The 26760-nt window shown below is 47.3% G+C and overlaps 1 protein-coding gene and 1 long non-coding RNA gene across 11 annotated transcripts; one reads left to right on the top strand and one right to left on the bottom strand.

The window, feature by feature from the left end:
* Positions 1–1942: 1942 nt before the first annotated feature.
* spred3 (sprouty related EVH1 domain containing 3) lies at positions 1943–26457 on the top strand. The gene is made up of 5 exons (XM_041878181.2): positions 1943–2179; positions 10273–10438; positions 10703–10933; positions 19315–19479; positions 25391–26457. The coding sequence occupies exons 1-5, from the start codon at positions 2169–2171 to the stop codon at positions 26432–26434; spliced, it is 1617 nt and encodes a 538-aa protein (XP_041734115.2). The 5' UTR covers positions 1943–2168; the 3' UTR covers positions 26435–26457.
* Positions 19637–24232, bottom strand: LOC123489456. 10 transcript variants are annotated; one of them, XR_006660562.1, is made up of 4 exons: positions 21572–24232; positions 21311–21487; positions 20604–21080; positions 19637–20561 (listed from the first exon to the last, which is right to left on the bottom strand). It is a non-coding gene; the product is annotated as an uncharacterized LOC123489456 (long non-coding RNA). The 10 variants fall into 10 exon arrangements; XR_006660553.1 differs by having other exon boundaries at positions 19637–21080; XR_006660554.1 differs by having other exon boundaries at positions 19637–21080; positions 21342–21487.
* Positions 26458–26760: the final 303 nt, after the last annotated feature.

The following is a 26760-nucleotide window of genomic DNA, read 5'->3' as shown; positions in this document are numbered from 1 at the left end:
TGGTTTTCTGATCCACGGCCCTACCTTTTTTTAAAGGTATCTGTGACCAACAGATGCATATCTGTATTCCCAGTCGTATGAAATCCATAGATTAGGCCATTATTTATTTATTTCAATTGAACTAACTCAGTAAAATCTTTTAAATTGTTGCACGTTGCATTTATATTTTGGTTCAGTGTAGTATGATATGTTACATTACCAATGTAATAGTTGTTGTACAATATAAGACAAATTGTAGGACCTATAGTATGTTATGAATTACAATTCGTATGATATGTTACGGATTGCAATTAGTTGTTTCTAATGTTAGCTAGGTGGCTCGGTGGCTAATGCTAAAGTTAGCTAGGTCGCTAACATTGGCTAGGGTTAAGGTTAGGGTTAGGGTTAGGGTTAGGAGTTAGGTTAAAGGGTTAAGTTTAGGGTTAGCTAACATGCTAAAGTAGCTAAAATTAGTAAGTAGTTGCAAAGTTGCTAATTAGCTAAAATGCTAAATTTGTCCAGAACACTCACACCCTCACTCTTTCACTCTGTCGTTCTATCTCACTCTCTGCTCTCATTTTCTAATCTTTCTCTCTTTCCACCTTTACGTCGTTTCTGTGTATCAGGATGGACTTGGGTTGCAGCAACCATTTTCCGCTGGCAGCACCCTACTTTTGTTTTTACCTTAAGTAACCTACAGTAACCTAACATAACGTAGCAGATTTTGGATTTTAGTAGGCTTGGGCGGTATCCAGATTGTCATACCTTCATACTGACCTTGTGGCCTAACATGATATTTGGTAATACCGGCACTGAACACAAGGGGCACTCTTTTCTAACTCCACTGAGACTCTGTAATCCGAAGGTTAGCAATGCTAACAAGTACATGTACAATCTCATAGAGAATGCTAACTAAATGCTAATGAGCGCATTGCGAAATGTTATACTGTCTCTGGAATAAACGATTTGCAAGACAGACATCCCAGCTCATAAAGTTATACAAGTAACTAAAAAATGCTACTCACAATTTGCTGCGCGCACAAAACAAATATTAGACAGCAAGGCTCTTGATCCAGGAGGGGATTCTCTGCTGTTACCAAGCAAAGCTTGATTTTGAAGATGCTAACCACTTAGCTAGATAGCTAACTAGCTACTAAATTAGCAAACCAAATGCAGAACTGCAGAGCAGTTAGCACATTTTAGACAGTTAACTTAATAGTTTTAATATATCTAGCTGGAAAACATTTAGTTGTGAATTCCATACTGTAACTAGATCACCTGGCTCGTGCTGTACACCAGTGAGTGACTCACAAGGCTCCGGTCTCTCATCGTTGTGTGCTTGGAAACAAACACCACTTGACTGGGGATTACCAGTAAGCTTCATAATAAAACATTATGTGACTGGTGAAATAAGAACATGATCTTCTTTATCTCCTAATGTATCCCAGAAGTTGATTGCAGTTATTTACCTAAAAAGTAGCTACAAATATTCAAATGTATTTTAAAAAACTTCAAAGAAATACTGGCGTTTCAATGGTATTGACGGTATTGAAAAACCATCCGTGGCTATTTTCAAATACCCCGGGAAATGTATATGCCCAAGCCTAGATTTTAGTAACATATAATACGTTTTTGCTCTGAGACCAGGCTGGTGCGGAAGGAAGGATGTGCAGGCATAATGGTAGTTTGAAGGGCACATGGCAGGTAGAGTGTTAGAGAAGGGAATAAATAGGGAGGGGAGTGATTTTAGAGAACGGGTGAGCGAGGGAGAGGGGGGGGGAGTGATTTTAGAGAACGGGTGAGGGAGGGAGAGGGAGTGATTTTAGAGAACGGGTGAGGGAGGGAGAGGGAGTGATTTTAGAGAACGGGTGAGGGAGAGAGAGGGAGGGGGAGTGATTTAGAGAAAGAGGGAGGGAGAGGGAGTGATTTAGAGAAAGAGGGAGGGAGAGGGAGGGAGGGAGGATGCTGCCAGCGGAAAATGGCTGCTGCAACCCAAGTCCATCCTGATACACAGAAACGACGTAAAGGTGGAGAGAGAGAAGGATTAGAAAATGAGAGCAGAGAGTGAGATAGAACGAGAGAGTGAAAGAGTGAGGGTGTGAGTGTCCGCGTGTGTGTTCTGGCGAAGGGGGGATCTAAAGGATAGGGATACCCGAGCAGGGAGCTCGAAGCAGCGGCTACACCGAGACATGGAGGGCGAGTAAGTCCTTATCTTTTTATTAATAGAATATTACATGAAATCAATTTAGCTTGGTCATTACATTAATCTCTGATAACCACCGATGTTACACCAGAAGGCAACCTCAGGACAGACAAAGGTACGGTCTATTGATATAGCTGAGGATAAACACCATTACGTAGTCTTGAATCAACAGTATACACCCCATTCCCGATATATTCACGCAAATATGTGATAAATATGCATATATGATTCGGTTACATGGGCGCTACAATATTAAACGGTGTAAAGACAGGATTCAATACCGTATCAAAGACAACACGGCTTCTAATCGAATGATAAAAACCCACTGTGAGAAATACCAGATAATAGTCACGCAGTGGCGAGGACTTCTATTTAACCATGAAATAAATCAGTCAATGTGTAAAATGTATTGAAGAAATTGACAAAATATGGCGAGTTTTGGCCAAGCTCTCGTCATTCACAGACACAGGATCCGGCAAACCTAGGGAGGGATGCTGGCGATGGGATTTTTATCAACGCGTCTCGGGTTTCATTATGATTTTTAAAGCCCAACTTTATGAATGAAATGTGATTTTTCTCTCGCCCTCTTCCTCAACCCCTCCCCTCCTTCCCTTTCTCATCGCCCCCTCCCCCATCTCTCTTTCTATACCCACTCATCTCTCCTTTTTCCAAACGATTGCATTTTTTTCTTCTTCGAGATATTGCAAATCCGTTTAAATCACTGTGTTTTATTGTATTTCATTCATAAAATAACGAATATCAGGATGTGTTAGCGAGCGAGTGCGTGTAGCAGCCAAGTGTGTGATGAACAGGCAGGAGGGGGAGAGAGGAGGAGAGGAGAACGCAATGTCTTACAATTATTGCAACAATAATGGGAATCCTATGTAATACAAATGTAACGATATGATGCCCGTGTCTTAGCAGCTCTGTCGATCCACGGTGATGGAATTTAAAACACTCATTCATTGTGCATCTGGCGGACTAGAGGAGAAGGAGAGGGTTGTGCTGCGAGATACAGGGCCTCGCACGGATGGCGAATGGGCGCGTTCATTGATACATCTGGGAAACACTCCTTCTTGCTCCCAACTCCCATTCGGTCATTCTCGCCTTGCCTCAATATTTCTCTCATTCCGTGCCATTTCCTCGTGACACTACATTACTCAGGAATAAGAGTCGTGGTCGTTCTAAAACAAATCCTGATATGGTTTATTTTGTGCTGTACAATAATATAATATTCACTCCAACGTTGTGTTTTCATTGGTGCAGTTATCACATCCTAGGCGAGATTAGATTTACCTTGCCCACGTGACCCTCCATTATAAAAACCTGTCCGCTTCCGTCCTTCCTACCATTGATATCTATGGTGGGGCTCAAGAGTCCTAGTGTGGTTATGCTATGATTCTATATGAGTAGGCCTACTGAGGTTAGGAAATAGAAAGACATGATGACTAAAAATAAATACATGTAAGATGGAGGAGTGATTTTTTTAAAAATTCATCTTCACGTTTTGAAACATGAGAAGGATGTTGATAAAACAGTTAGGTAATGCTTGACATCAGAGCCAGTGTCAACAGACCATAGCATATTCCATATCCTGATTATGTTGTAATTTGTAACATGATGATTGTTTTTTTCTTGGGTATATCTCTCTGTCTGTCTATATCTCTCTGTCTGTCTATATCTCTCGGTCTGTCTATATCTCTCGGTCTGTCTATATCTCTGCCTGACTATATCTCTCTGCCTGTCTATATCTCTCTGTCTGTCTATATCTCTCTGTCTGTCTATATCTCTCTGTCTGTCTATATCTCTCTGTCTGTCTATATCTCTCTGCCTGTCTATATCTCTCTGTCTGTCTATATCTCTCTGCCTGTCTATATCTCTCTGTCTGTCTATATCTCTCGGTCTGTCTATATCTCTCTGCCTGACTATATCTCTCTGTACATGAATGCTTATCCATTTGTTATAATAGGTATGTACTTGTAAGACCTTTTCTACTATGTTCATTTCACATTTAACCGGTTGCCTCTGCATCTTTGTAAACAGAGCAATCAAATTGTATTATGCATTAATATTATATAGTTATATAGGGGTGTTGTGTACTATTATATAGTTATATAGGGGGGTTGTGTAATATATAGTTATATAGGGGGGTTGTGTAATATATAGTTATATAGGGGGGTTGTGTAATATATAGTTACAGTGAGGGAAAAAAAGTATTTGATCCCCTGCTGATTTTGTACGTTTGCCCACTGACAAAGACATGATCAGTCTATAATTTTAATGGTAGTTTTTTTTAACAGTGAGAGACAGAATAACAACAAAAAAATCCAGAAAAACGCATGTCAAAAATGTTATACATTGATTTGCATTTTAATGAGGGAAATAAGTATTTGACCCCTCTGCAAAACATGACTTAGTACTTGGTGTCAAAACCCTTGTTGGCAATCACAGAGGTCAGACGTTTCTTGTAGTTGGCCACCAGGTTTGCACACATTTCAGGAGGGATTTTGTCCCACTCCTCTTTGCAGATCTTCTCCAAGTCATTAAGGTTTCGAGGCTGACGTTTGGCAACTCGAACCTTCAGCTCCCTCCACAGATTTTCTATGGTATTAAGGTCTGGAGACTGGCTAGGCCACTCCAGGACCTTAATGTGCTTCTTCTTGAGCCACTCCTTTGTTGCCTTGGCCATGTGTTTTGGGTCATTGTCATGCTGAAATACCCATCCACAACCCATTTTCAATGCCCTGGCTGAGGGAAGGAGGTTCTCACCCAAGATTTGACGGTACATGGCCCCGTCCATCGTCCCTTTGAATGTGGTGAAGTTGTCCTGTCCCCTTAGCAGAAAAAAACCCCCAAAGCATAATGTTTCCACCTCCATGTTTGACGGTGGAATGGTGTTCTTGGGGTCATAGGTAGCATTCCTCCTCCTCCAAACACGGCGAGTTGAGTTGATGCCAAAGAGCTCGATTTTGGTCTCATCTGACCACAACACTTTCACCCAGTTCTCCTCTGAATCATTCAGATGTTCATTGGCTAACTTCAGACAGGAATGTATATGTGCTTTCTTGAGCAGGGGGACCTTGCGGGCGCTGCAGGATTTCAGTCCTTCACGGCGTAGTGTGTTACCAATTGTTTTCTTGGTGACTATGGTCCCAGCTGCCTTGAGATCACTGACAAGATCCTCCCGTGTAGTTCTGGGCTGATTCCTCACCGTTCTCATGATCATTGCAACTCCACGAGGTGAGATCTTGCATGGAGCCCCAGGCCGAGGGAGATTGACAGTTATTTTGTGTTTCTTCCATTTGCGAATAATCGAACCAACTGTTGTCACCTTCTCACCAAGCTGCTTGGCGATGGCCTTGTAGCCCATTCCAGCCTTGGGTAGGTCTACAATCTTGTCCCTGACATCCTTGGAGAGCTCTTTGGTCTTGGCCATGGTAGAGAGTTTGGAATCTGATTGATTGATTGCTTCTGTGGACAGGTGTCTTTTATACAGGTAACAAACTGAGATTAGGAGCACTCCCTTTAAGAGTGTGCTCCTAATCTCAGCTCGTTACCTGTATAAAAGACACCTGGGAGCAAGAAATCTTTCTGATTGAGAGGGGGTCAAATACTTATTTCACTCATTAAAATGCAAATCAATTTATAACATTTTTGACATGCGTTTTTCTGGATTTTGTTGTTATTCTGTCTCTCACTGTTCAAATAAACCTAACATTAAAATTATAGACTGATCATTTCTTTGTCAGTGGGCAAACGTACAAAATCAGCAGGGGATCAAATACTGTTTTCCCTCACTGTATATGGGGGGGTTGTGTAATATCATATAGTTATATAGGGGGGTTGTGTAATATATAGTTATATAGGGGGGTTGTGTAATATATAGTTATATAGGGGGGTTGTGTAATATATAGTTATATAGGGGGGTTGTGTAATATATAGTTATAGGGGGGTTGTGTAATATATAGTTATATTGGGGGGTTGTGTAATATATAGTTATATAGGGGGGTTGTGTAATATATAGTTATATAGGGGGGTTGTGTAATATATAGTTATATAGGGGGGTTGTGTAATATCATATAGTTATATAGGGGGGTTGTGTAATATCATATACAGTGGGGGAAAAAGTATTTAGTCAGCCACCAATTGTGCAAGTTCTCCCACTTAAAAAGATGAGAGAGGCCTGTAATTTTCATCATAGGTACACGTCAACTATGACAGACAAATTGAGAAGAAAAAAAATCCAGAAAATCACATTGTAGGATTTTTAATGAATTTTTTGCAAATTATGGTGGAAAATAAGTATTTGGTCACCTAAAAAACAAGCAAGATTTCTGGCTCTCACAGACCTGTAACTTCTTCTTTAAGAGGCTCCTCTGTCCTCCACTCGCTATCTGTATTAATGGCATCTGTTTGAACTTGTTATCAGTATAAATGTCACGCCCTGGCTCTGGGGACATTGTTATGTTGAGCCAGGGTGTGTAGATCTATGTGTTGTGTTTCTATGTCGGGATTCTATGTATTGTATTTCTGTGTTGGCCAGAGTGGTTCCCAATCAGAGGCAACGAGTGTCAGCTGTTGCTGGTTGTCTCTGATTGGGAGCCATACTTATAGAGGCTCTTTTCCCACATTAGTTGTGGGATCTTGTTCTAGTTGGTTTGTGTTAGACCGTTGACTGTCACGTTATCGTTTTTGTTGTTTTGGTCGTGTATCACTAATAAAGAGTATGTTCGTCTGCAACGCTGCGCCTTGGTCCTCATCTGTTCCCGACGATCGTGACAATAAAAGACACCTGTCCACAACCTCAAACAGTCACACTCCAAACTCCACTATGGCCAAGACCAAAGAGCTGTCAAAGGACACAAGAAACAAAATTGTAGACCTGCACCAGGCTGGGAAGACTGAATCTGCAATAGGTAAGCAGCTTGGTTTGAAGAAATCAACTGTGGGAGCAATTATTAGGAAATGGAAGACATACAAGACCACTGATAATCTCTCTTGATCTGGGGCGCCACGCAAGATCTCACCCCGTGGGGTCAAAATGATCACAAGAACGGTGAGCAAAAATCCCAGAACCACACGGGGGGACCTAGTGTATGACCTGCAGAGAGCTGGGACCAAAGTAACAAAGCCTACCATCAGTAACACACTACGCCGCCAGGGACTCAAATCCTGCAGTGCCGACGTGTCCCCCTGCTTAAGCCAGTACATGTCCAGGCCCGTCTGAAGTTTGCTAGAGTGCATTTGGATGATCCAGAAGAGGATTGGGAGAATGTCATATGGTCAGATGAAACCAAAATATAACTTTTTGGTAAAAACTCAACTTGTCGTGTTTGGAGGACAAAGAATGCTGAGTTGCATCCAAAGAACACCATACCTACTGTGAAGCATGGGGGTGGAAACATCATGCTTTGGGGCTGTTTTTCTGCAAAGGGACCAGGACGACTGATCCGTGTAAAGGAAAGAATGAATGGGGCCATGTATCGTGAGATTTTGAGTGAAAACCTCCTTCCATCAGCAAGGGCATTGAAGATGAAACGTGGCTGGGTCTTTCAGCATGACAATGATCCCAAACACACCGCCCGGGCAACGAAGGAGTGGCTTCGTAAGAAGCAGTTCAAGGTCCTGGAGTGGCTTAGCCAGTCTCCAGATCTCAACCCCATAGAAAATCTTTGGAGGGAGTTGAAAGTCCGTGTTGCCCAGCGACAGCCCCAAAACATCACTGCTCTAGAGGAGATCTGCATGGAGGAATGGGCCAAAAATACCAGCAACAGTGTGTGAAAACCTTGAAGACTTACAGAAAAAAGTTTGACCTGTGTCATTGCCAACAAAGGTTATATAACAAAGTATTGAGAAACTTTTGTTATTGACCAAATACTTATTTTCCACCATAATTTGCAAATAAATTCATTAAAAATCCTACAATGTGATTTTCTGGATTTATTTTTCTAATTTTGTCTGTCATAGTTGACGTGTACCTATGATGACAATTACAGGCCTCTCTCATCTTTTTAAGTGGGAGAACTTGCACAATTGGTGGCTGACTAAATACTTTTTCCCCCACTGTAGTTATATAGGGGGGTTGTGTAATATATAGTTATATAGGGGGGTTGTGTAATATATAGTTATATAGGGGGGTTGTGTAATATATAGTTATATAGGGGGTTGTGTAATATATAGTTATATAGGGGGGTTGTGTAATATATAGTTATATAGGGGGTTGTGTAATATATAGTTATATAGGGGGGTTGTGTAATATATAGTTATATAGGGGGTTGTGTAATATATAGTTATATAGGGGGGTTGTGTAATATATAGTTATATAGGGGGGTTGTGTAATATATAGTTATATAGGGGGGTTGTGTAATATATAGTTATATAGGGGGGGTTGTGTAATATATAGTTATATAGGGGGGGTTGTGTAATATATAGTTATATAGGGGGGTTGTGTAATATATAGTTATATGGGGGGTTGTGTAATATATAGTTATATAGGGGGTTGTGTAATATATAGTTATATAGGGGGTTGTGTAATATATAGTTATTTGGGGGGTTGTGTAATATATATGTTATATAGGGGGGTTGTGTAATATATAGTTATATAGGGGGGTTGTATAATATATAGTTATATAGGGGGGTTGTGTAATATATAGTTATATAGGGGGGTTGTGTAATATATAGTTATATAGGGGGGTTGTGTAATATATAGTTATATAGGGGGGTTGTGTAATATATAGTTATATAGGGGGTTGTGTAATATATAGTTATAGAGGGGTTGTGTAATATATAGTTATATAGGGGGGTTGTGTAATATATAGTTATATAGGGGGGTTGTGTAATATATAGTTATATGGGGGGTTGTGTAATATATAGTTATATAGGGGGGTTGTGTACTATCATATAGTTATATAGGGGGGTTGTGTAATATATAGTTATATTATTGTTTCTGTCTTTTTCAACAGTGTGTGTGTGTGTGTGTGTGTGTGTGTGTGTGTGTGTGTGAACGCATTTTGTGTGTGAATGTTTGTGTATGTTATTTGAAATGGTGTGTTTTTGTCCTGTACTGTGTGTGTGTATATGCTTGCGTGTTTGTGTGTATGCTTGAGTGTGTTTGTGATGCATGTGTGTACACCTGTGTGTGTGTGTATACCTGTGTGTGTGTACCTGTGTGTGTGTGTACCTGTGTGTGTGTGTACCTGTGTGTGTGTATACCTCTGTGTGTGTGTATACCTGTGTGTGTGTATACCTGTGTGTGTGTATACCTGTGTGTGTGTGTATACCTGTGTGTGTGTGTACCTGTGTGTGTGTATACCTGTGTGTGTGTGTGTGTATACCTGTGTGTGTGTGTATACCTGTGTGTGTGTGTGTGTATACCTGTGTGTGTGTGTATACCTGTGTGTGTGTGTGTATACCTGTGTGTGTGTGTATACCTGTGTGTGTGTGTGTATACCTGTGTGTGTATATACCTGTGTGTGTGTATATACCTGTGTGTGTGTGTATACCTGTGTGTGTGTGTATACCTGTGTGTGTGTGTGTATACCTGTGTGTGTGTGTGTGTATACCTGTGTGTGTGTGTATACCTGTGTGTGTGTGTATACCTGTGTGTGTGTATACCTGTGTGTGTGTGTGTATACCTGTGTGTGTATATACCTGTGTGTGTGTGTATACCTGTGTGTGTGTGTGTGTATACCTGTGTGTGTGTGTGTATACCTGTGTGTGTGTGTATACCTGTGTGTGTGTGTATACCTGTGTGTGTATATACCTGTGTGTGTGTGTATATACCTGTGTGTGTGTATACCTGTGTGTGTATACCTGTGTGTGTGTACGTGTGTGTGTGTACCTGTGTGTGTGTGTATACCTGTGTGTGTGTATATACCTGTGTGTGTGTGTATACCTGTGTGTGTGTATACCTGTGTGTGTATACCTGTGTGTGTGTACGTGTGTGTGTGTACCTGTGTGTGTGTATACCTGTGTGTGTGTGTATACCTGTGTGTGTGTATACCTGTGTGTGTGTATACCTGTGTGTGTGTGTATACCTGTGTGTGTGTGTGTGTACCTGTGTTGTCTAATCTCCTGTTCTCTCTCCTCAGTGTGCGTGTTCGAGCCGTGGTGATGACACGTGACGACTCCAGTGGCGGCTGGGTACCCCTGGGGGGCGGTGGCCTCAGTCACGTGGTGATATGTAAGGGGAGGAGCCATGAAGGCGGGGGACGGAGAGAATACATTGTACGCGGAGAGCGGCTACGCGATCGAGCAGTGAGTCTGTGTGTCACGCCTGTCTTCAGTGCTGTGCCACCTGAGGGCCCATCTGAGACATGGTCTGCATGGGACTAGTCCATTGGTTCCATTGTATATCAAGCACAGTGCAAGTATTTTTTAAAGTATTTGACTAATGTATATATGTTCTAACCCTAACTCTATGGTACGGCGTTTGTGGGAGCTCTGGTTTTTGGAGGACCATGGAAAAATTGGTGCAGTGATCCCCTCCACCTCCCCGTCTCTGTGTGTGTGTGCGTGTAGCCAGTGCTGGAGTGTGCTGTGCAGAAGGGGCTGGTCTACAACAAGGTGAACCCCATCTTCCACCACTGGCGCATGGAGGAGCGTAAGTTTGGCCTGACGTTTCAGAGTCCTGCCGACGCCATCTCCTTCGAGCGCGGCCTACAGGCGGTCATCCATAAGCTGGACCGCGGCTCTGAATCTCCTTCCTCCTCCACGCCTGAAGAGGGTGACACCGAGGACGATGGTCAAGCGGTGAGTGGCTTTATCCCTTTTTATACACACAGATCTAGGATCAGATTAGATATAGGATCTGTTTAGTGGAGTTGCGTTTCCTTTATTCAATGTTGTTCTGAGGGCAGCTCTGCCTCAAGGGCCAGAACGAATGTGATTGGTTCAATTAATGTTTAACAATCAGTGGGCTGAGCATACAGAGATTGTGTTGCTCACTCTGTCTGTCGGTCCTGGATCAAGACCGTCATATGATTGTGCCGGTCCTGGATCAAGACCGTCATATGATTGTGTCGGTCCTGGATCAAGATGGTCATATGATTGTGTCGGTCCTGGATCAAGACCGTAATATGATTGTGTCGGTCCTGGATCAAGACCGTAATATGATTGTGTCGGTCCTGGATCAAGACCGTCATATGATTGTGTTGGTCATGGATCAAGACCGTCATATGATTGTGACGGTCCTGGATCAAGACCGTCATATATATGATTGTGTCGGTCCTGGATCAAGACTGTCATATATATGATTGTGTCGGTCCTGGATCAAGACCGTCATATGATTGTGTCGGTCCTGGATCAAGACCGTCATATGATTGTGTTGGTCATGGATCAAGACCGTCATATGATTGTGACGGTCCTGGATCAAGACCGTCATATATATGATTGTGTCGGTCCTGGATCAAGACCGTCATATATATGATTGTGTCGGTCCTGGATCAAGACTGTCATATATATGATTGTGTCGGTCCTGGATCAAGACCGTAATATGATTGTGTCGGTCCTGGATCAAAATGGTCATATGATTGTGTCGGTCCTGGATCAAGACCGTCATATATATGATTGTGTCGGTCCTGGATCAAGACCGTAATATGATTGTGTTGGTCCTGGATCAAAATGGTCATATGATTGTATCGGTCCTGGATCAAGACCGTCATATGATTGTGTCGGTCCTGGATCAAGACCGTCATATGATTGTGTCGGTCCTGGATCAAGACCGTCATATGATTGTGTCGGTCCTGGATCAAGACCGTCATATGATTGTGTCGGTCCTGGATCAAGACTGTCATATGATTGTGTCGGTCCTGGATCATGTTGTGTACTGAGAATAGAATGTCCATGGACCTGTAGTCTCTGTGAGTCTGTGGTACATGTGTGATGACCTGTAGTCTCTGTGTGGTAGCTCAGTTGGTAGAGCATGGCGCTTGCAACGCCAGGGTTGTGGGTTCGATTCCCACGGGGGACCAGAATGAAAATGTATGCATTCACTAACTGTAAGTCGCTCTGGATAAGAGCGTCTGCTAAATGACTAAAATGTAAAAAATGTACATGTGTGAAGACCTGTAGTCTCTGTGAGTCTGTGGTACATGTGTGATGAGCTGTAGTCTCTGTGAGTCTGTGGTACATGTGTGATGAGCTGTAGTCTCTGTGAGTCTGTGGTACATGTGTGATGAGCTGTAGTCTCTGTGAGTCTGTGGTACATGTGTGATGAGCTGTAGCATACAAATATAATCTATTTTCTAAACATCTAGATTCTATTTCTATGAGTTGTAGTGTGTCAGTCTACATGACCTCTGATGACCTGTAGTGTGTCAGTCTACATGACCTCTGATGACCTGTAGTGTTTCAGTCTCTGGAGCTCAAGGATGTCTCTGTACTTTGCTCCATTCATCTTTCCCTCGATCCTGACTAGTCTCCCAGTCCCTGCCGTTGAAAAACATCCCCACAGCATGATGCTGCCACCACCATGCTTCACCGTAGGGATGGTGCCAGGTTTCCTCCAGACGTGACGCTTGCCATTCAGGCCAAAGAGTTCCATCTTGGTTTCATCAGACCAGAGAATCTTGTTTCTCATGGTCTGAGTCCTTTAGTGCCTTTCGGCAAACTCCAAGCGGGCTGTCATGTGCCTTTTACTGAGGAGTGGCTTCCGTCTGGCCACTCTACCATAAAGGCCTAATTGGTGGAGTGCTGCAGAGATGGTTGTCCTTCTGGAAGGTTCTCCCATCTTCACAGAGGAACTCCCTGACCAAGGCCCTTCTCCCCTGATTGCTCAGTTTGGCTGGGCGGCCAGCTCTAGGAAGAGTCTGGGTGATTCCAAACTTCTTCCATTTAAGAATGATGGAGGCCACTGTGTTCTTGGGGACCTTCAATGCTGCAGAATGTTTTTGGTAACCTTCCCCAGATCTGTGCCTCGACACAATCCTGTCTGGGAGCTCTACGGACAATTCCTTCGACCTCATGGTTTGGTTTTTGCTCTGACATGCACTGTCAACTGTGGGACCTTATATAGACAGGTGTGTACCTTTCCAAATCATGTCCGATCAATTCAATTTACCACAGGTGTACTCCAATCAAGTTGTAGAAACATCTCAAGGATGATCAATGGTAACAGGATGCACCTGAACTCAATTTCGAGTCACATAGCAAAGGGTCTGAATACTTACGTAAATAAGGTATTTCTGTTTTAAATTTTTAGTAAACTTGCAAACATTTCTAAAAACCAGTTTTCACTTTGTCATTATGGGGTATTGTGTGTAGATTGATGAGGGATTTTTTTTATTTAAACCATTTTAGAATAAGGCTGTAACGTAACAAAATGTGGAAAAAGTCAAGAGGTCTGAATACTTTTCGAATGTAACAACAAACAACCTTCAATTTATTGCATTTTCATCTCTTATGAAAATGAAAATAAACCAACAAATATACTGAACAAAAATATAAACGCAACATGCAACAATTTCAATGATTTTACTGAGTAACAGTTCATATAAGGAAATCAAACAATTGAAATTAATTAGGCCCTAATCTATGGATTTCACATGACTGGGCAGGGGTGCAGCCATGTGTGGGCCTGGGAGGGCATAGACCTACCCACCAGCCAATCAGAATTTGTTTTTCTCACAAAAGGGCTTTATTATAGACAGACGATCCCGCAGGTGAAGAAGCCAGATGTGGAGGTCCTGGGCTGCAATGGTCTGCTGTTATGAGGCCGATTGGACGTAATGCCAAATACTCTAAAACGACGTTGGAGGTGGCTCATGGTAGAGAAATTAACATTCAATTCTCTGCCAACAGCTCTGGTGGACATTCCCTCAAAACTTGAGACATCTGTGGCATTGTGTTGTGTGACAAAACTGCACATTTTAGAGTGGCCTTTTATTGTCCCCAGCACAAGGTGCCCCTGTGTAATGATCATGCTGTTTAATCAGCTTCTTGATATGCCACACCTATCAGGTGGATGGATTATCTTGGCAAATGAGAAATGCTCACTAACAGGGATGTAAACAAATTTCTGCACAAAATTGGGGGAAATTAGCTTTTTGTGCAAATGGAACATTTCTGGGATCTTTTATTTCAGCTCATAAAACATGAGACCAACACTTTACATGTTGCGTTTATATTTTTGTTCAGTATACATTTACTCAATAACATTATATCCAATCATTTGTATAGTGTCCTATGCAACAACCTGTTAAACCATAATGTTTTGTTCCTAGATTATTTTTTATTTAAAAAAATGTATAAAACATTTTGGCGACCAAGTTGCACCAAGACCCCACTGGGGGTCGCGACCCCGACCAAATACCACTGGTCTAAAGTTTGATGACGTGTAGTGTGTCAGTCTACCGTGTGATGACCTCTGACCTGTAGTGTGTGTCAGTCTACAGTGTGATGACCTTTGACCTGTAGTGTGTGTCAGTCTACAGTGTGATGACCTTTGACCTGTAGTGTGTCAGTCTACAGTGTGATGACCTCTGACCTGTAGTGTGTCAGTCTACAGTGTGATGACCTCTGACCTGTAGTATCAGTCTACAGTGTGATGACCTCTGACCTGTAGTGTGTCAGTCTACAGTGTGATGACCTCTGACCTGTAGTGTGAGTCAGTCTACAGTGTGATGACCTCTGACCTGTAGTGTGAGTCAGTCTACACTGTGATGACCTCTGACCTGTAGTGTGTCAGTCTACAGTGTGATGACCTCTGACCTGTAGTGTGTCAGTCTACAGTGTGATGACCTCTGACCTGTAGTATCAGTCTACAGTGTGATGACCTCTGACCTGTAGTATCAGTCTACAGTGTGATGACCTCTGACCTGTAGTATCAGTCTACAGTGTGATGACCTTTGACCTGTAGTGTGTCAGTCTACAGTGTGATGACCTCTGACCTGTAGTGTCAGTCTACAGTGTGATGACCTCTGACCTGTAGTATGTCAGTCTACAGTGTGATGACCTCTGACCTGTAGTGTGAGTCAGTCTACACTGTGATGACCTCTGACCTGTAGTGTGAGTCAGTCTACACTGTGATGACCTCTGACCTGTAGTGTCAGTCTACAGTGTGATGACCTCTGACCTGTAGTGTGAGTCAGTCTACACTGTGATGACCTCTGACCTGTAGTGTGTCAGTCTACAGTGTGATGACCTCTGACCTGTAGTGTGTCAGTCTACAGTGTGATGACCTCTGACCTGTAGTGTCAGTCTACAGTGTGATGACCTCTGTCCTGTAGTGTGTCAGTCTACAGTGTGATGACCTCTGACCTGTAGTGTCAGTCTACAGTGTGATGACCTCTGACCTGTAGTGTGTCAGTCTACAGTGTGATGACCTCTGACCTGTATTGTCAGTCTACCGTGTGATGACCTCTGACCTGTAGTATGTCAGTCTACAGTGTGATGACCTCTGACCTGTAGTGTGTCAGTCTACAGTGTGATGACCTCTGACCTGTAGTGTGAGTCAGTCTACACTGTGATGACCTCTGACCTGTAGTGTGAGTCAGTCTACACTGTGATGACCTCTGACCTGTAGTGTGTCAGTCTACAGTGTGATGACCTCTGACCTGTAGTGTGTCAGTCTACAGTGTGATGACCTCTGACCTGTAGTGTCAGTCTACAGTGTGATGACCTCTGACCTGTAGTGTGTCAGTCTACAGTGTGATGACCTCTGACCTGTAGTGTCAGTCTACAGTGTGATGACCTCTGACCTGTAGTGTGTCAGTCTACAGTGTGATGACCTCTGACCTGTAGTATGTCAGTCTACAGTGTGATGACCTCTGACCTGTAGTATGTCAGTCTACAGTGTGATCAAATCAAATTTGATTTGTCACATGCGCCGAATACAACAGTGAAATGCTTACTTACAAGCCTTTAACCAACAATGCAGTTTTAAGAAAAATAAGAGTTAAGAGAAATATTTACAAAATAAACTAAAGTAAAAAATTAAAGAGCAACAATAAAATAACAATAACGATACCGGTACAGAGTCAATGTGCGGGGGTACAGGTTAGTCGAGGTAATTTGTACATGTAGGTAGGGGTAAAGTGACTATGCATAGATAATAAACAGTGAGTAGCAGCAGTGTAAAAAAAAAAAGGGGGGGGTCAATGCAAATAGTCCAGGTGGCCAATTGATTAGCTGTTCAGCAGTCTTATGGCTTGGTGGTAGAAGCTGTTAAGAAGCCTTTTGGACCTAGAATTGGCACTCCGGTACCGTTTGCCGTGCAGTAGCAGAGAGAACAGTCTATGACTAGGGTGGCTGGAGTCTTTGACAATTTTGAGGGCCTTCCTCTGACACCGCCTGGTATAGAGGTCCTGGATGGCAGGAAGCTTGGCCCCAGTGATGTACTGGGCCGTACGCACTACCCTCTGTAGCGCATTGCGGTCGGAGGCCGAGTAGTTGCCATACCAGACAGTGATGCAACCAGTCAGGATGCTCTCAATGGTGCAGCTGTAGAAGTTTTTGAGGATCTGAGGACCCATGCCAAATCTTTTCAGTCTCCTGAGGGGGAATAGGCTTTGTCGTGCCCTCTTCACGACTGTCTTGGTGTGCTTGGACCATGTTAGTTTGTTGGTAATGTGGACACCAAGGAAGCTCTCAACCTGTTCCACTACAGCCCCATCGATGAGAATGGGGGCGTGCTCAGTCCTCATCTTTTTCCTGTAGTCCACAATAATCTCCTTTGTCTTGATCACGTTGAGGGAGAGGTTGTTATCCTGGCACCACACGGCCAGGTCTCTGACCTCCTCCCTATAGGCTGTCTCGTCATTGTCGGTGATCAGGCCTACCGTGGTTGTGTCATCGGCAAACTTAATGATGGTGTTGGAGTCGTGCCTGGCCATGCAGTCATGAGTGAACAGGGAGTACAGGAGGGGACTGAGCACGCACCCCTGAGGGTCCCTCGTGTTGAGGATCAGCGTGGCAGATGTGTTGTTACCAACCCTTACCACCTGGGGGCGGCCCGTCAGGAAGTCCAGGATCCAGTTGCAGAGGGAGGTGTTTAGTCCCAGGGTCCTTAGCTTGACAACCATGCCAAATCTTTTCAGTCTCCTGAGGGGGAATAGGCTTTGTCGTGCCCTCTGCACGACTGTCTTGGTGTGTTTGGACCACTGTATTCTTGGCGCCGGATGAAATGGCTGCCGTTTTATGGCCTCTGGTAATACAAGGGGTGGCGGTGTATGTATATTTGTAAACAACAGTGCATGATATCTAAGGAAGTCTCAAGGTTTTGCTCGCCTGAGGTAGAGTATCTCATGATAAGCTGTAGACCACACTATCTACCTTAGAGAGTTTTCATCTAATTTATATTCTTTGTAGCTGTCTATTTACCACCACAAACCAATGCTGGCACTAAGACCGCTCTCAATGAACTGTATATGGCCATAAGCAAACAGGAAAATGCTCATCCAGAGGCGGCGCTCCTAGTGGCCGGGGACTTTAATGCAGGGAAACTTTAATCTGTTTTACCTCATTTCTACCAGCATGTTAAATGTGCAACCAGAGGGAAAATAACCTCTAGACCACCTTTACTCCACACACAGAGACGCATACAAAGCGCTCCCTCACCCTCCATTTGGCAAACCTGACCATAATTCTATCCTCCTGATTCCTGCTTACAAGCAAAAACTAAAGCAGGAAGCACAAGTGACTTGGTCAATAAAAAAGTGGTCAGATGAAGCAGATGCTAAGTTACAGGACTGTTTTGCTAGCACAGACTGGAATATGTTCCCGGATTCTTACGATGGCACTGAGGAGTATGAGGAGACCTGGCCGTGTGGTGCCAGGATAACAACCTCTCCCTCAACATGATCAAGACAAAGAAGATGATTGTGGACTACAGGAAAAAGATGAGGACTGAGCACGCCCCCATTCTCATCGATGGGGCTGTAGTGGAACAGGTTGAGAGCTTCCTTGGTGTCCACATTACCAACAAACTAACATGGTCCAAGCACACCAAGACAGTCGTGAAGAGGGCACGACAAAACCTATTCCCCCTAAGGAGACTGAAAATATTTGGCATGGGTCTTCAGATCCTCAAAAGGTTCTACAGCTGCACCATCGAGAGCATCCTGACTGGTTGCATCACTGCCTGGTATGGCAACTGCTCGGCCTCCGACCGCAAGGCACTACAGAGGGTAGTGGGTACGGCCCAGTACATCACTGGGGCCAAGCTTCCTGCCATCCAGGACCTCTATACCAGGCGGTGTCAGAGGAAGGCCCTAAAAATGGTCAAATACTCCAGCCACCCTAGTCATAGACTGTTCTCTCTGCTACCGCACGGCAAGCGGTACCGGAGCGCCAAGTCTAGGTCCAAGAGGCTTCTACACAGCTACAAGCCATAAGACTCCTGAACATCTAATCAAATAGCTACCTAGACTATTTGCATTGCCCCCCACCTCTCTTTTACGCTGCTGCTACCCTCTGTTTATTATCTATGCATAATCACTTGAATAACTCTACCTACATGTACATATTACCTCAATTACCTAGACTAACCGGTGTCCCCGCACATTGACTCGGTACCGGTACGCCCTGTGTGGCGCAGCGGTCTAGTGCACTGCATCTCAGTGCTTGAGGCGTCACTACAGACTCCCTGGTTCGATTCCAGGCTGTATCACAACCGGCCGTGATTGGGAGTCCCATAGGGGCGGCGCACAATTGGCCCAGCGTCGTCCTGGTTTGGCCGGTGTAGGCCGTCATTGTAAATAAGAATTTGTTCTTAACAGACTTGCCTAGTTAAATAAAGGTTAAATAAAAAAAAGATATATATATATAGCCTCGCTATTGCTATTTTACTGCTGCTCATTAATAATGTATTACTTTTATTTATAAAATTGTATTTAATGTTTTTTTTTTGTAGTTTTTTTTGGTATTCTGTCTTAAAATTGCATTGTTGGTTAAGGGCTTGTAAGTAAGCATTTCACTGTAAGATCTACACCTGTTGTGTTCGGCGCATGTGACAAATACAATTTGATTTGATGATAGCTTGTTGGCGATGTGGACACCAAGGAACTTGAAGCTCTCAACCTGCTCCACTACAGCCCACTGATGACCTCTGACCTGTAGTGTGTCAGTCTACAGTGTGATTACCTGTAGTATGTGTCAGTCTACATGACCTCTGACCTGTAGTTTGATGATGTCAGTCCCATACAGGAAGTGAGTCATCTTCCAATAGCCGGAAGGAGATGCTTCCCAAGCCCGTCACCATAGTAACCAGCGAGTCCTCCTCCACCTGCTTCGTACGTTCCACCTCCGAGGAGTTTAGCTTCGGAGCGTCCCACACGCTCACCACCACCACACCTGCCCAGGTAAGAACTGGAACACACCTCACCACCACCACACCTGTCCAGGTAAGGACTGGAACACACCTCACCTGCCCAGGTAAGGACTGGAACACACCTCACCACCACCACATCTGTCCAGGTAAAGGCTGGAACACACCTCACCTGCCCAGGTAAGGACTGGAACACACCTCACCACCACCACATCTGTCCAGGTAAAGGCTGGAACACACCTCACCTGCCCAGGTAAGGACTGGAACACACCTCACCACCACCACACCTGTCCAGGTAAGAACTGGAACACACCTCACCACCACCACACCTGTCCAGGTAAGAACTGGAACACACCTCACCACCACCACATCTGTCCAGGTAAAGGCTGGAACACACCTCACCTGCCCAGGTAAGGACTGGAACACACCTCACCTGCCCAGGTAAGGACTGGAACACACCTCACCTGCCCAGGTAAAGACTGGAACACACCTCACCTGCCCAGGTAAGGACTGGAACACACCTCACCTGCCCAGTTAAGGACTGGAACACACCTCACCTGCCCAGTTAAGGACTGGAACACACCTCACCACCACCACATCTGTCCAGGTAAAGACTGGAACACACCTCACCTGCCCAGGTAAGGACTGGAACACACCTCACCTGCCCAGTTAAGGACTGGAACACACCTCACCACCACCACACCTGCCCAGGTAAGAACTGGATCACACCTCACCACCACCACACCTGCCCAGGTAAGAACTGGATCACACCTCACCACCATCACACCTGTCCAGGTAAGAACTGGAACACACCTCACCACCACAACACCTGTCCAGGTAAGAACTGGATCACACCTCACCACCATCACACCTGTCCAGGTAAGAACTGGAACACACCTCACCACCACCACATCTGTCCAGGTAAGGACTGGAACACACCTCACCACCACACCTCACCACTGGAACACACCACACCTGCCCAGGTAAGAATTGGAACACACCTCACCACCACCACACCTGCCCAGGTAAGGACTGGAACACACCTCACCTGCTCAGGTAAGAACTGGAACACACCTCACCACCACCACATCTGTCCAGGTAAAGACTGGAACACACCTCACCACCACCACATCTGTCCAGGTAAAGACTGGAACACACCTCACCTGCCCAGGTAAGGACTGGAACACACCTCACCACCACCACACCTGCCCAGGTAAGGACTGGAACACACCTCACCACCACCACATCTGTCCAGGTAAAGACTGGAACACACCTCACCTGCCCAGGTAAAGACTGGAACACACCTCACCTGCCCAGGTAAGAACTGGAACACACCTCACCACCACCACATCTGCCCAGGTAAAGACTGGAACACACCTCACCACCACCACACCTGCCCAGGTAAAGACTGGAACACACCTCACCTGCTCAGGTAAGAACTGGAACACACACCACCACCACATCTGCCCAGGTAAAGACTGGAACACACCTCACCACCACCACACCTGCCCAGGTAAAGACTGGAACACACCTCACCTGCTCAGGTAAGGACTGGAACACACCTCACCACCACCACATCTGTCCAGGTAAAGACTGGAACACACCTCACCTGCCCAGGTAAGGACTGGAACACACCTCACCACCACCCCACCTGCCCAGGTAAGAACTGGAACACACCTCACCACCACCACATCTGTCCAGGTAAAGACTGGAACACACCTCACCTGCCCAGGTAAGGACTGGAACACACCTCACCTGCCCAGTTAAGGACTGGAACACACCTCACCACCACCACACCTGCCCAGGTAAGAACTGGAACACACCTCACCACCACCACATCTGTCCAGGTAAAGACTGGAACACACCTCACCTGCCCAGGTAAGGACTGGAACACACCTCACCTGCCCAGTTAAGGACTGGAACACACCTCACCACCACCACACCTGCCCAGGTAAGGACTGGAACACACCTCACCACCACCACATCTGTCCAGGTAAAGACTGGAACACACCTCACCTGCCCAGGTAAGGACTGGAACACACCTCACCACCACCACATCTGTCCAGGTAAGGACTGGAACACACCTCACCACCACCACACCTGTCCAGGTAAGAACTGGAACACACCTCACCTGCCCAGTTAAGGACTGGAACACACCTCACCACCACCACACCTGCCCAGGTAAGAACTGGATCACACCTCACCACCATCACACCTGTCCAGGTAAGAACTGGAACACACCTCACCACCACCACATCTGTCAAGGTAAGGACTGGAACACACCTCACCTGCCCAGGTAAAGACTGGAACACACCTCACCTGCCCAGGTAAGAACTGGAACACACCTCACCACCACCACACCTGCCCAGGTAAAGACTGGAACACACCTCACCTGTTCAGGTAAGAACTGGAACACACCTCACCACCACCACATCTGTCAAGGTAAGGACTGGAACACACCTCACCAACACACCTCACCACCACATCTGTCCAGGTAAGGACTGGAACACACCTCACCACCACACCTCACCACTGGAACACACCACACCTGCCCAGGTAAGAACTGGAACACACCTCACCAACACCACCACACCTCACCAATGGAACACACCTCACCACCACACCTCACCACTGGAACACACCTCACCACCACCACACCTGCCCAGGTAAGAACTGGAACACACCTCACCACCACCACACCTGCCCAGGTAAGGACTGGAACACACCTCACCTGCTCAGGTAAGAACTGGAACACACCTCACCACCACCACATCTGTCCAGGTAAAGACTGGAACACACCTCACCACCACCACACCTGCCCAGGTAAGGACTGGAACACACCTCACCTGCTCAGGTAAGAACTGGAACACACCTCACCACCACCACATCTGTCCAGGTAAAGACTGGAACACACCTCACCTGCCCAGGTAAGGACTGGAACACACCTCACCACCACCACACCTGCCCAGGTAAGAACTGGAACACACCTCACCACCATCACACCTGTCCAGGTAAGGACTGGAACACACCTCACCACCACCACACCTGTCCAGGTAAGGACTGGAACACACCTCACCACCACCACATCTGTCCAGGTAAAGACTGGAACACACCTCACCTGCCCAGGTAAGGACTGGAACACACCTCACCACCACCACACCTGCCCAGGTAAGGACTGGAACACACCTCACCACCACCACATCTGTCCAGGTAAAGACTGGAACACACCTCACCTGCCCAGGTAAGGACTGGAACACACCTCACCTGCCCAGGTAAGGACTGGAACACACCTCACCTGCCCAGGTAAAGACTGGAACACACCTCACCTGCCCAGGTAAGAACTGGAACACACCTCACCACCACCACACCTGCCCAGGTAAAGACTGGAACACACCTCACCTGTTCAGGTAAGAACTGGAACACACCTCACCACCACCACACCTGCCCAGGTAAAGACTGGAACACACCTCACCACCACCACACCTGCCCAGGTAAGAACTGGAACACACCTCACCTGTTCAGGTAAGAACTGGAACACACCTCACCACCACCACACCTGCCCAGGTAAAGACTGGAACACACCTCACCTGCCCAGGTAAGGACTGGAACACACCTCACCTGCCCAGTTAAGGACTGGAACACACCTCACCACCACCACACCTGCCCAGGTAAGAACTGGAACACACCTCACCACCACCACATCTGTCCAGGTAAAGACTGGAACACACCTCACCTGCCCAGGTAAGGACTGGAACACACCTCACCTGCCCAGTTAAGGACTGGAACACACCTCACCACCACCACACCTGCCCAGGTAAGGACTGGAACACACCTCACCACCACCACACCTGCCCAGGTAAGAACTGGAACACACCTCACCACCACCACATCTGTCCAGGTAAAGACTGGAACACACCTCACCTGCCCAGGTAAGGACTGGAACACACCTCACCTGCCCAGGTAAGGACTGGAACACACCTCACCTGCCCAGGTAAGGACTGGAACACACCTCACCTGCCCAGTTAAGGACTGGAACACACCTCACCACCACCACACCTGCCCAGGTAAGAACTGGAACACACCTCACCACCACCACATCTGTCCAGGTAAAGACTGGAACACACCTCACCTGCCCAGGTAAGGACTGGAACACACCTCACCACCACCACATCTGTCCAGGTAAGGACTGGAACACACCTCACCACCACCACACCTGTCCAGGTAAGAACTGGAACACACCTCACCTGCCCAGTTAAGGACTGGAACACACCTCACCACCACCACACCTGCCCAGGTAAGAACTGGAACACACCTCACCTGCCCAGTTAAGGACTGGAACACACCTCACCACCACCACACCTGCCCAGGTAAGAACTGGAACACACCTCACCACCACCACACCTGTCCAGGTAAGAACTGGAACACACCTCACCTGCCCAGTTAAGGACTGGAACACACCTCACCACCACCACACCTGTCCAGGTAAGAACTGGAACACACCTCACCACCACCACATCTGTCCAGGTAAGGACTGGAACACACCTCACCAACACCACCACACCTCACCACTGGAACACACCTCACCACCACATCTGTCCAGGTAAGGACTGGAACACACCTCACCACCACACCTCACCACTGGAACACACCACAGCTGCCCAGGTAAGAACTGGAACACACCTCACCAACACCACCACACCTCACCAATGGAACACACCTCACCACCACACCTCACCACTGGAACACACCTCACCACCACCACACCTGCCCAGGTAAGAACTGGAACACACCTCACCACCACCACACCTGCCCAGGTAAGGACTGGAACACACCTCACCTGCTCAGGTAAGAACTGGAACACACCTCACCACCACCACATCTGTCCAGGTAAGGACTGGAACACACCTCACCACCACCACACCTGCCCAGGTAAGAACTGGAACACACCTCACCACCATCACACCTGTCCAGGTAAGGACTGGAACACACCTCACCACCACCACACCTGTCCAGGTAAGGACTGGAACACACCTCACCACCACCACATCTGTCCAGGTAAAGACTGGAACACACCTCACCTGCCCAGGTAAGGACTGGAACACACCTCACCTGCCCAGGTAAGGACTGGAACACACCTCACCACCACCACACCTGCCCAGGTAAGGACTGGAACACACCTCACCACCACCACATCTGTCCAGGTAAAGACTGGAACACACCTCACCACCACCACACCTGTCCAGGTAAAGACTGGAACACACCTCACCACCACCACACCTGTCCAGGTAAAGACTGGAACACACCTCACCTGCCCAGGTAAGGACTGGAACACACCTCACCACCACCACACCTGCCCAGGTAAGAACTGGATCACACCTCACCACCATCACATCTGTCCAGGTAAAGACTGGAACACACCTCACCTGCCCAGGTAAGGACTGGAACACACCTCACCTGCCCAGGTAAGGACTGGAACACACCTCACCTGCCCAGGTAAAGACTGGAACACACCTCACCTGCCCAGGTAAGAACTGGAACACACCTCACCACCACCACACCTGCCCAGGTAAAGACTGGAACACACCTCACCTGTTCAGGTAAGAACTGGAACACACCTCACCACCACCACACCTGCCCAGGTAAAGACTGGAACACACCTCACCTGCTCAGGTAAGGACTGGAACACACCTCACCTGCTCAGGTAAAGACTGGAACACACCTCACCTGCTCAGGTAAGGACTGCAACACACCTCACCCGCCCAGTTAAAAGACTGGAACACACCTCACCACACCTGCCCAGGTAAAGACTGGAACACACCTCACCACACCTGCCCAGGTAAAGACTGGAACACTCCTCACCGTGTTGAGCACTGCTGGTGCTGTGATGGATCCAGATTGCTGTAATTGTTACCAATCTCCTATTCTGATAATCTTCCTCTCTTCAGATCCACACCAGGCCTACGCAGCACCAACTCTCCCAAGTCACAGCTGTGTTGAACCCTCCGTCCCCCCCTCCACCTCCCCCTGCTCCCCCCACTCCTCCAAAGGGCCCCCCAGCCTCCTCCCCCCTCTCCCCCACCATCTCTCTACTAGAGGAGGGAGACCTGCGCATTCTGGACCCCTGTAAGGACCTGTGGGGCTCCCGGGGGTACGAGGACTACCGGCGTGCCGGGGCGGCTAGGACCATGGTGGGTGGTCTGACTGGGGGGGTGGTGGTGGGCAGTGGGGGCAGCATACAGGACAAATCCACAGAGCTGTGTGTTGTGCGCTTTGAGAAGGAGGTGGCAGGGGTGGGCACGGCGGGCTGCGAGGTGACCGTCACTCTGGACAGTAAAGGTTCCCAGCGCCTCTCCTCCTCCTCCTCGCCCACCTGCATGGCCTCCATGCCCAATGCTGTGTCTGGAGGCTCGTCGGGCGCCGGCTCGCCCCAGGAGACCGGGAAGGGAAGTCCCTCCCCCTGTTGCATCCACACCTCTCTGGCCACTCCCCGCTCACGGACTCGCAAGCGAGGAGGTGGTGGTGGTGGAGGAGGAGGAGGAGGGGCAGCAGCAGGAGGCGGGGATAGTAATGATGGTGACCCGGCCATCTCCCCAGACGAGGACAGTCCGTGTCCGGCGGGGTCGTCGTGTTCGTCGCGCTGCGTCTACTGCCGCTCCGTGTTCAGCCAATCAGAGAACGGGCGGGGCCGCTGCCGGGACGCCCCCGACCCCGCCCTACACTGCCTGCGCCAGTGGACCTGTGTGTGGTGCGCAGAGAGCCTGCTTTACCACTGTATGTCGGACTCAGAGGGCGAGTTCTGGGAGCCGTGTTCCTGCGAGGACTCTTTAGGGGAGGGCCATCCTCACCCCCTGTGCTGCGCCCGCTGGCTGGCCCTCCTGGCCCTGTCACTGTTTGTGCCCTGCATGTGCTGCTACCTGCCCCTGCGCGCCTGCCTGCGCTGTGGAGAGAGGTGCGGCTGCTGTGGTGGAAAGCACAAGGCCGTCCGGTGAGGCCAGGCTGGGGGGGGACTAGACCCAGGGGGGTTGGAGGGTGTTGGGGAGGGAGGGAGGGAGGGGAGACTAGACCCAGGGGGGTTGGAGGGTGTTGGGCAGTGGGGAGACTAGACCCAGGGGGGTTGGAGGGGGTTGGGCAGTGGGAAGAGAGGGGGGACTAGACCCAGGGGGGTTGGAGGGTGTTGGGGGAGACTAGACCCAGGGGGGTTGGAGGGGGTTGGGCAGTGGGAAGAGAGGGGGAGCTAGACCCAGGGGGGTTGGAGGGTGTTGGGCAGTGGGGAGACTAGACCCAGGGGGGTTGGAGGGTGTTGGGCAGTGGGGAG

This window comes from Coregonus clupeaformis, chromosome 6 (genome assembly GCF_020615455.1).
Source record: "Coregonus clupeaformis isolate EN_2021a chromosome 6, ASM2061545v1, whole genome shotgun sequence".
Lineage (NCBI taxonomy): Eukaryota > Metazoa > Chordata > Actinopteri > Salmoniformes > Salmonidae > Coregonus > Coregonus clupeaformis.
This window is presented reverse-complemented; position numbering and strand designations above follow the sequence as displayed.

Coding starts and splice junctions, on each gene's coding strand:
- spred3 (XM_041878181.2), top strand. Junction 10,439..10,702: donor AGCGGCTACGCGATCGAGCA/GTGAGTCTGTGT, acceptor GTGTGCGTGTAG/CCAGTGCTGGAGTGTGCTGT. Junction 19,480..25,390: donor CCACCACCACACCTGCCCAG/GTAAGAACTGGA, acceptor TCCTCTCTTCAG/ATCCACACCAGGCCTACGCA.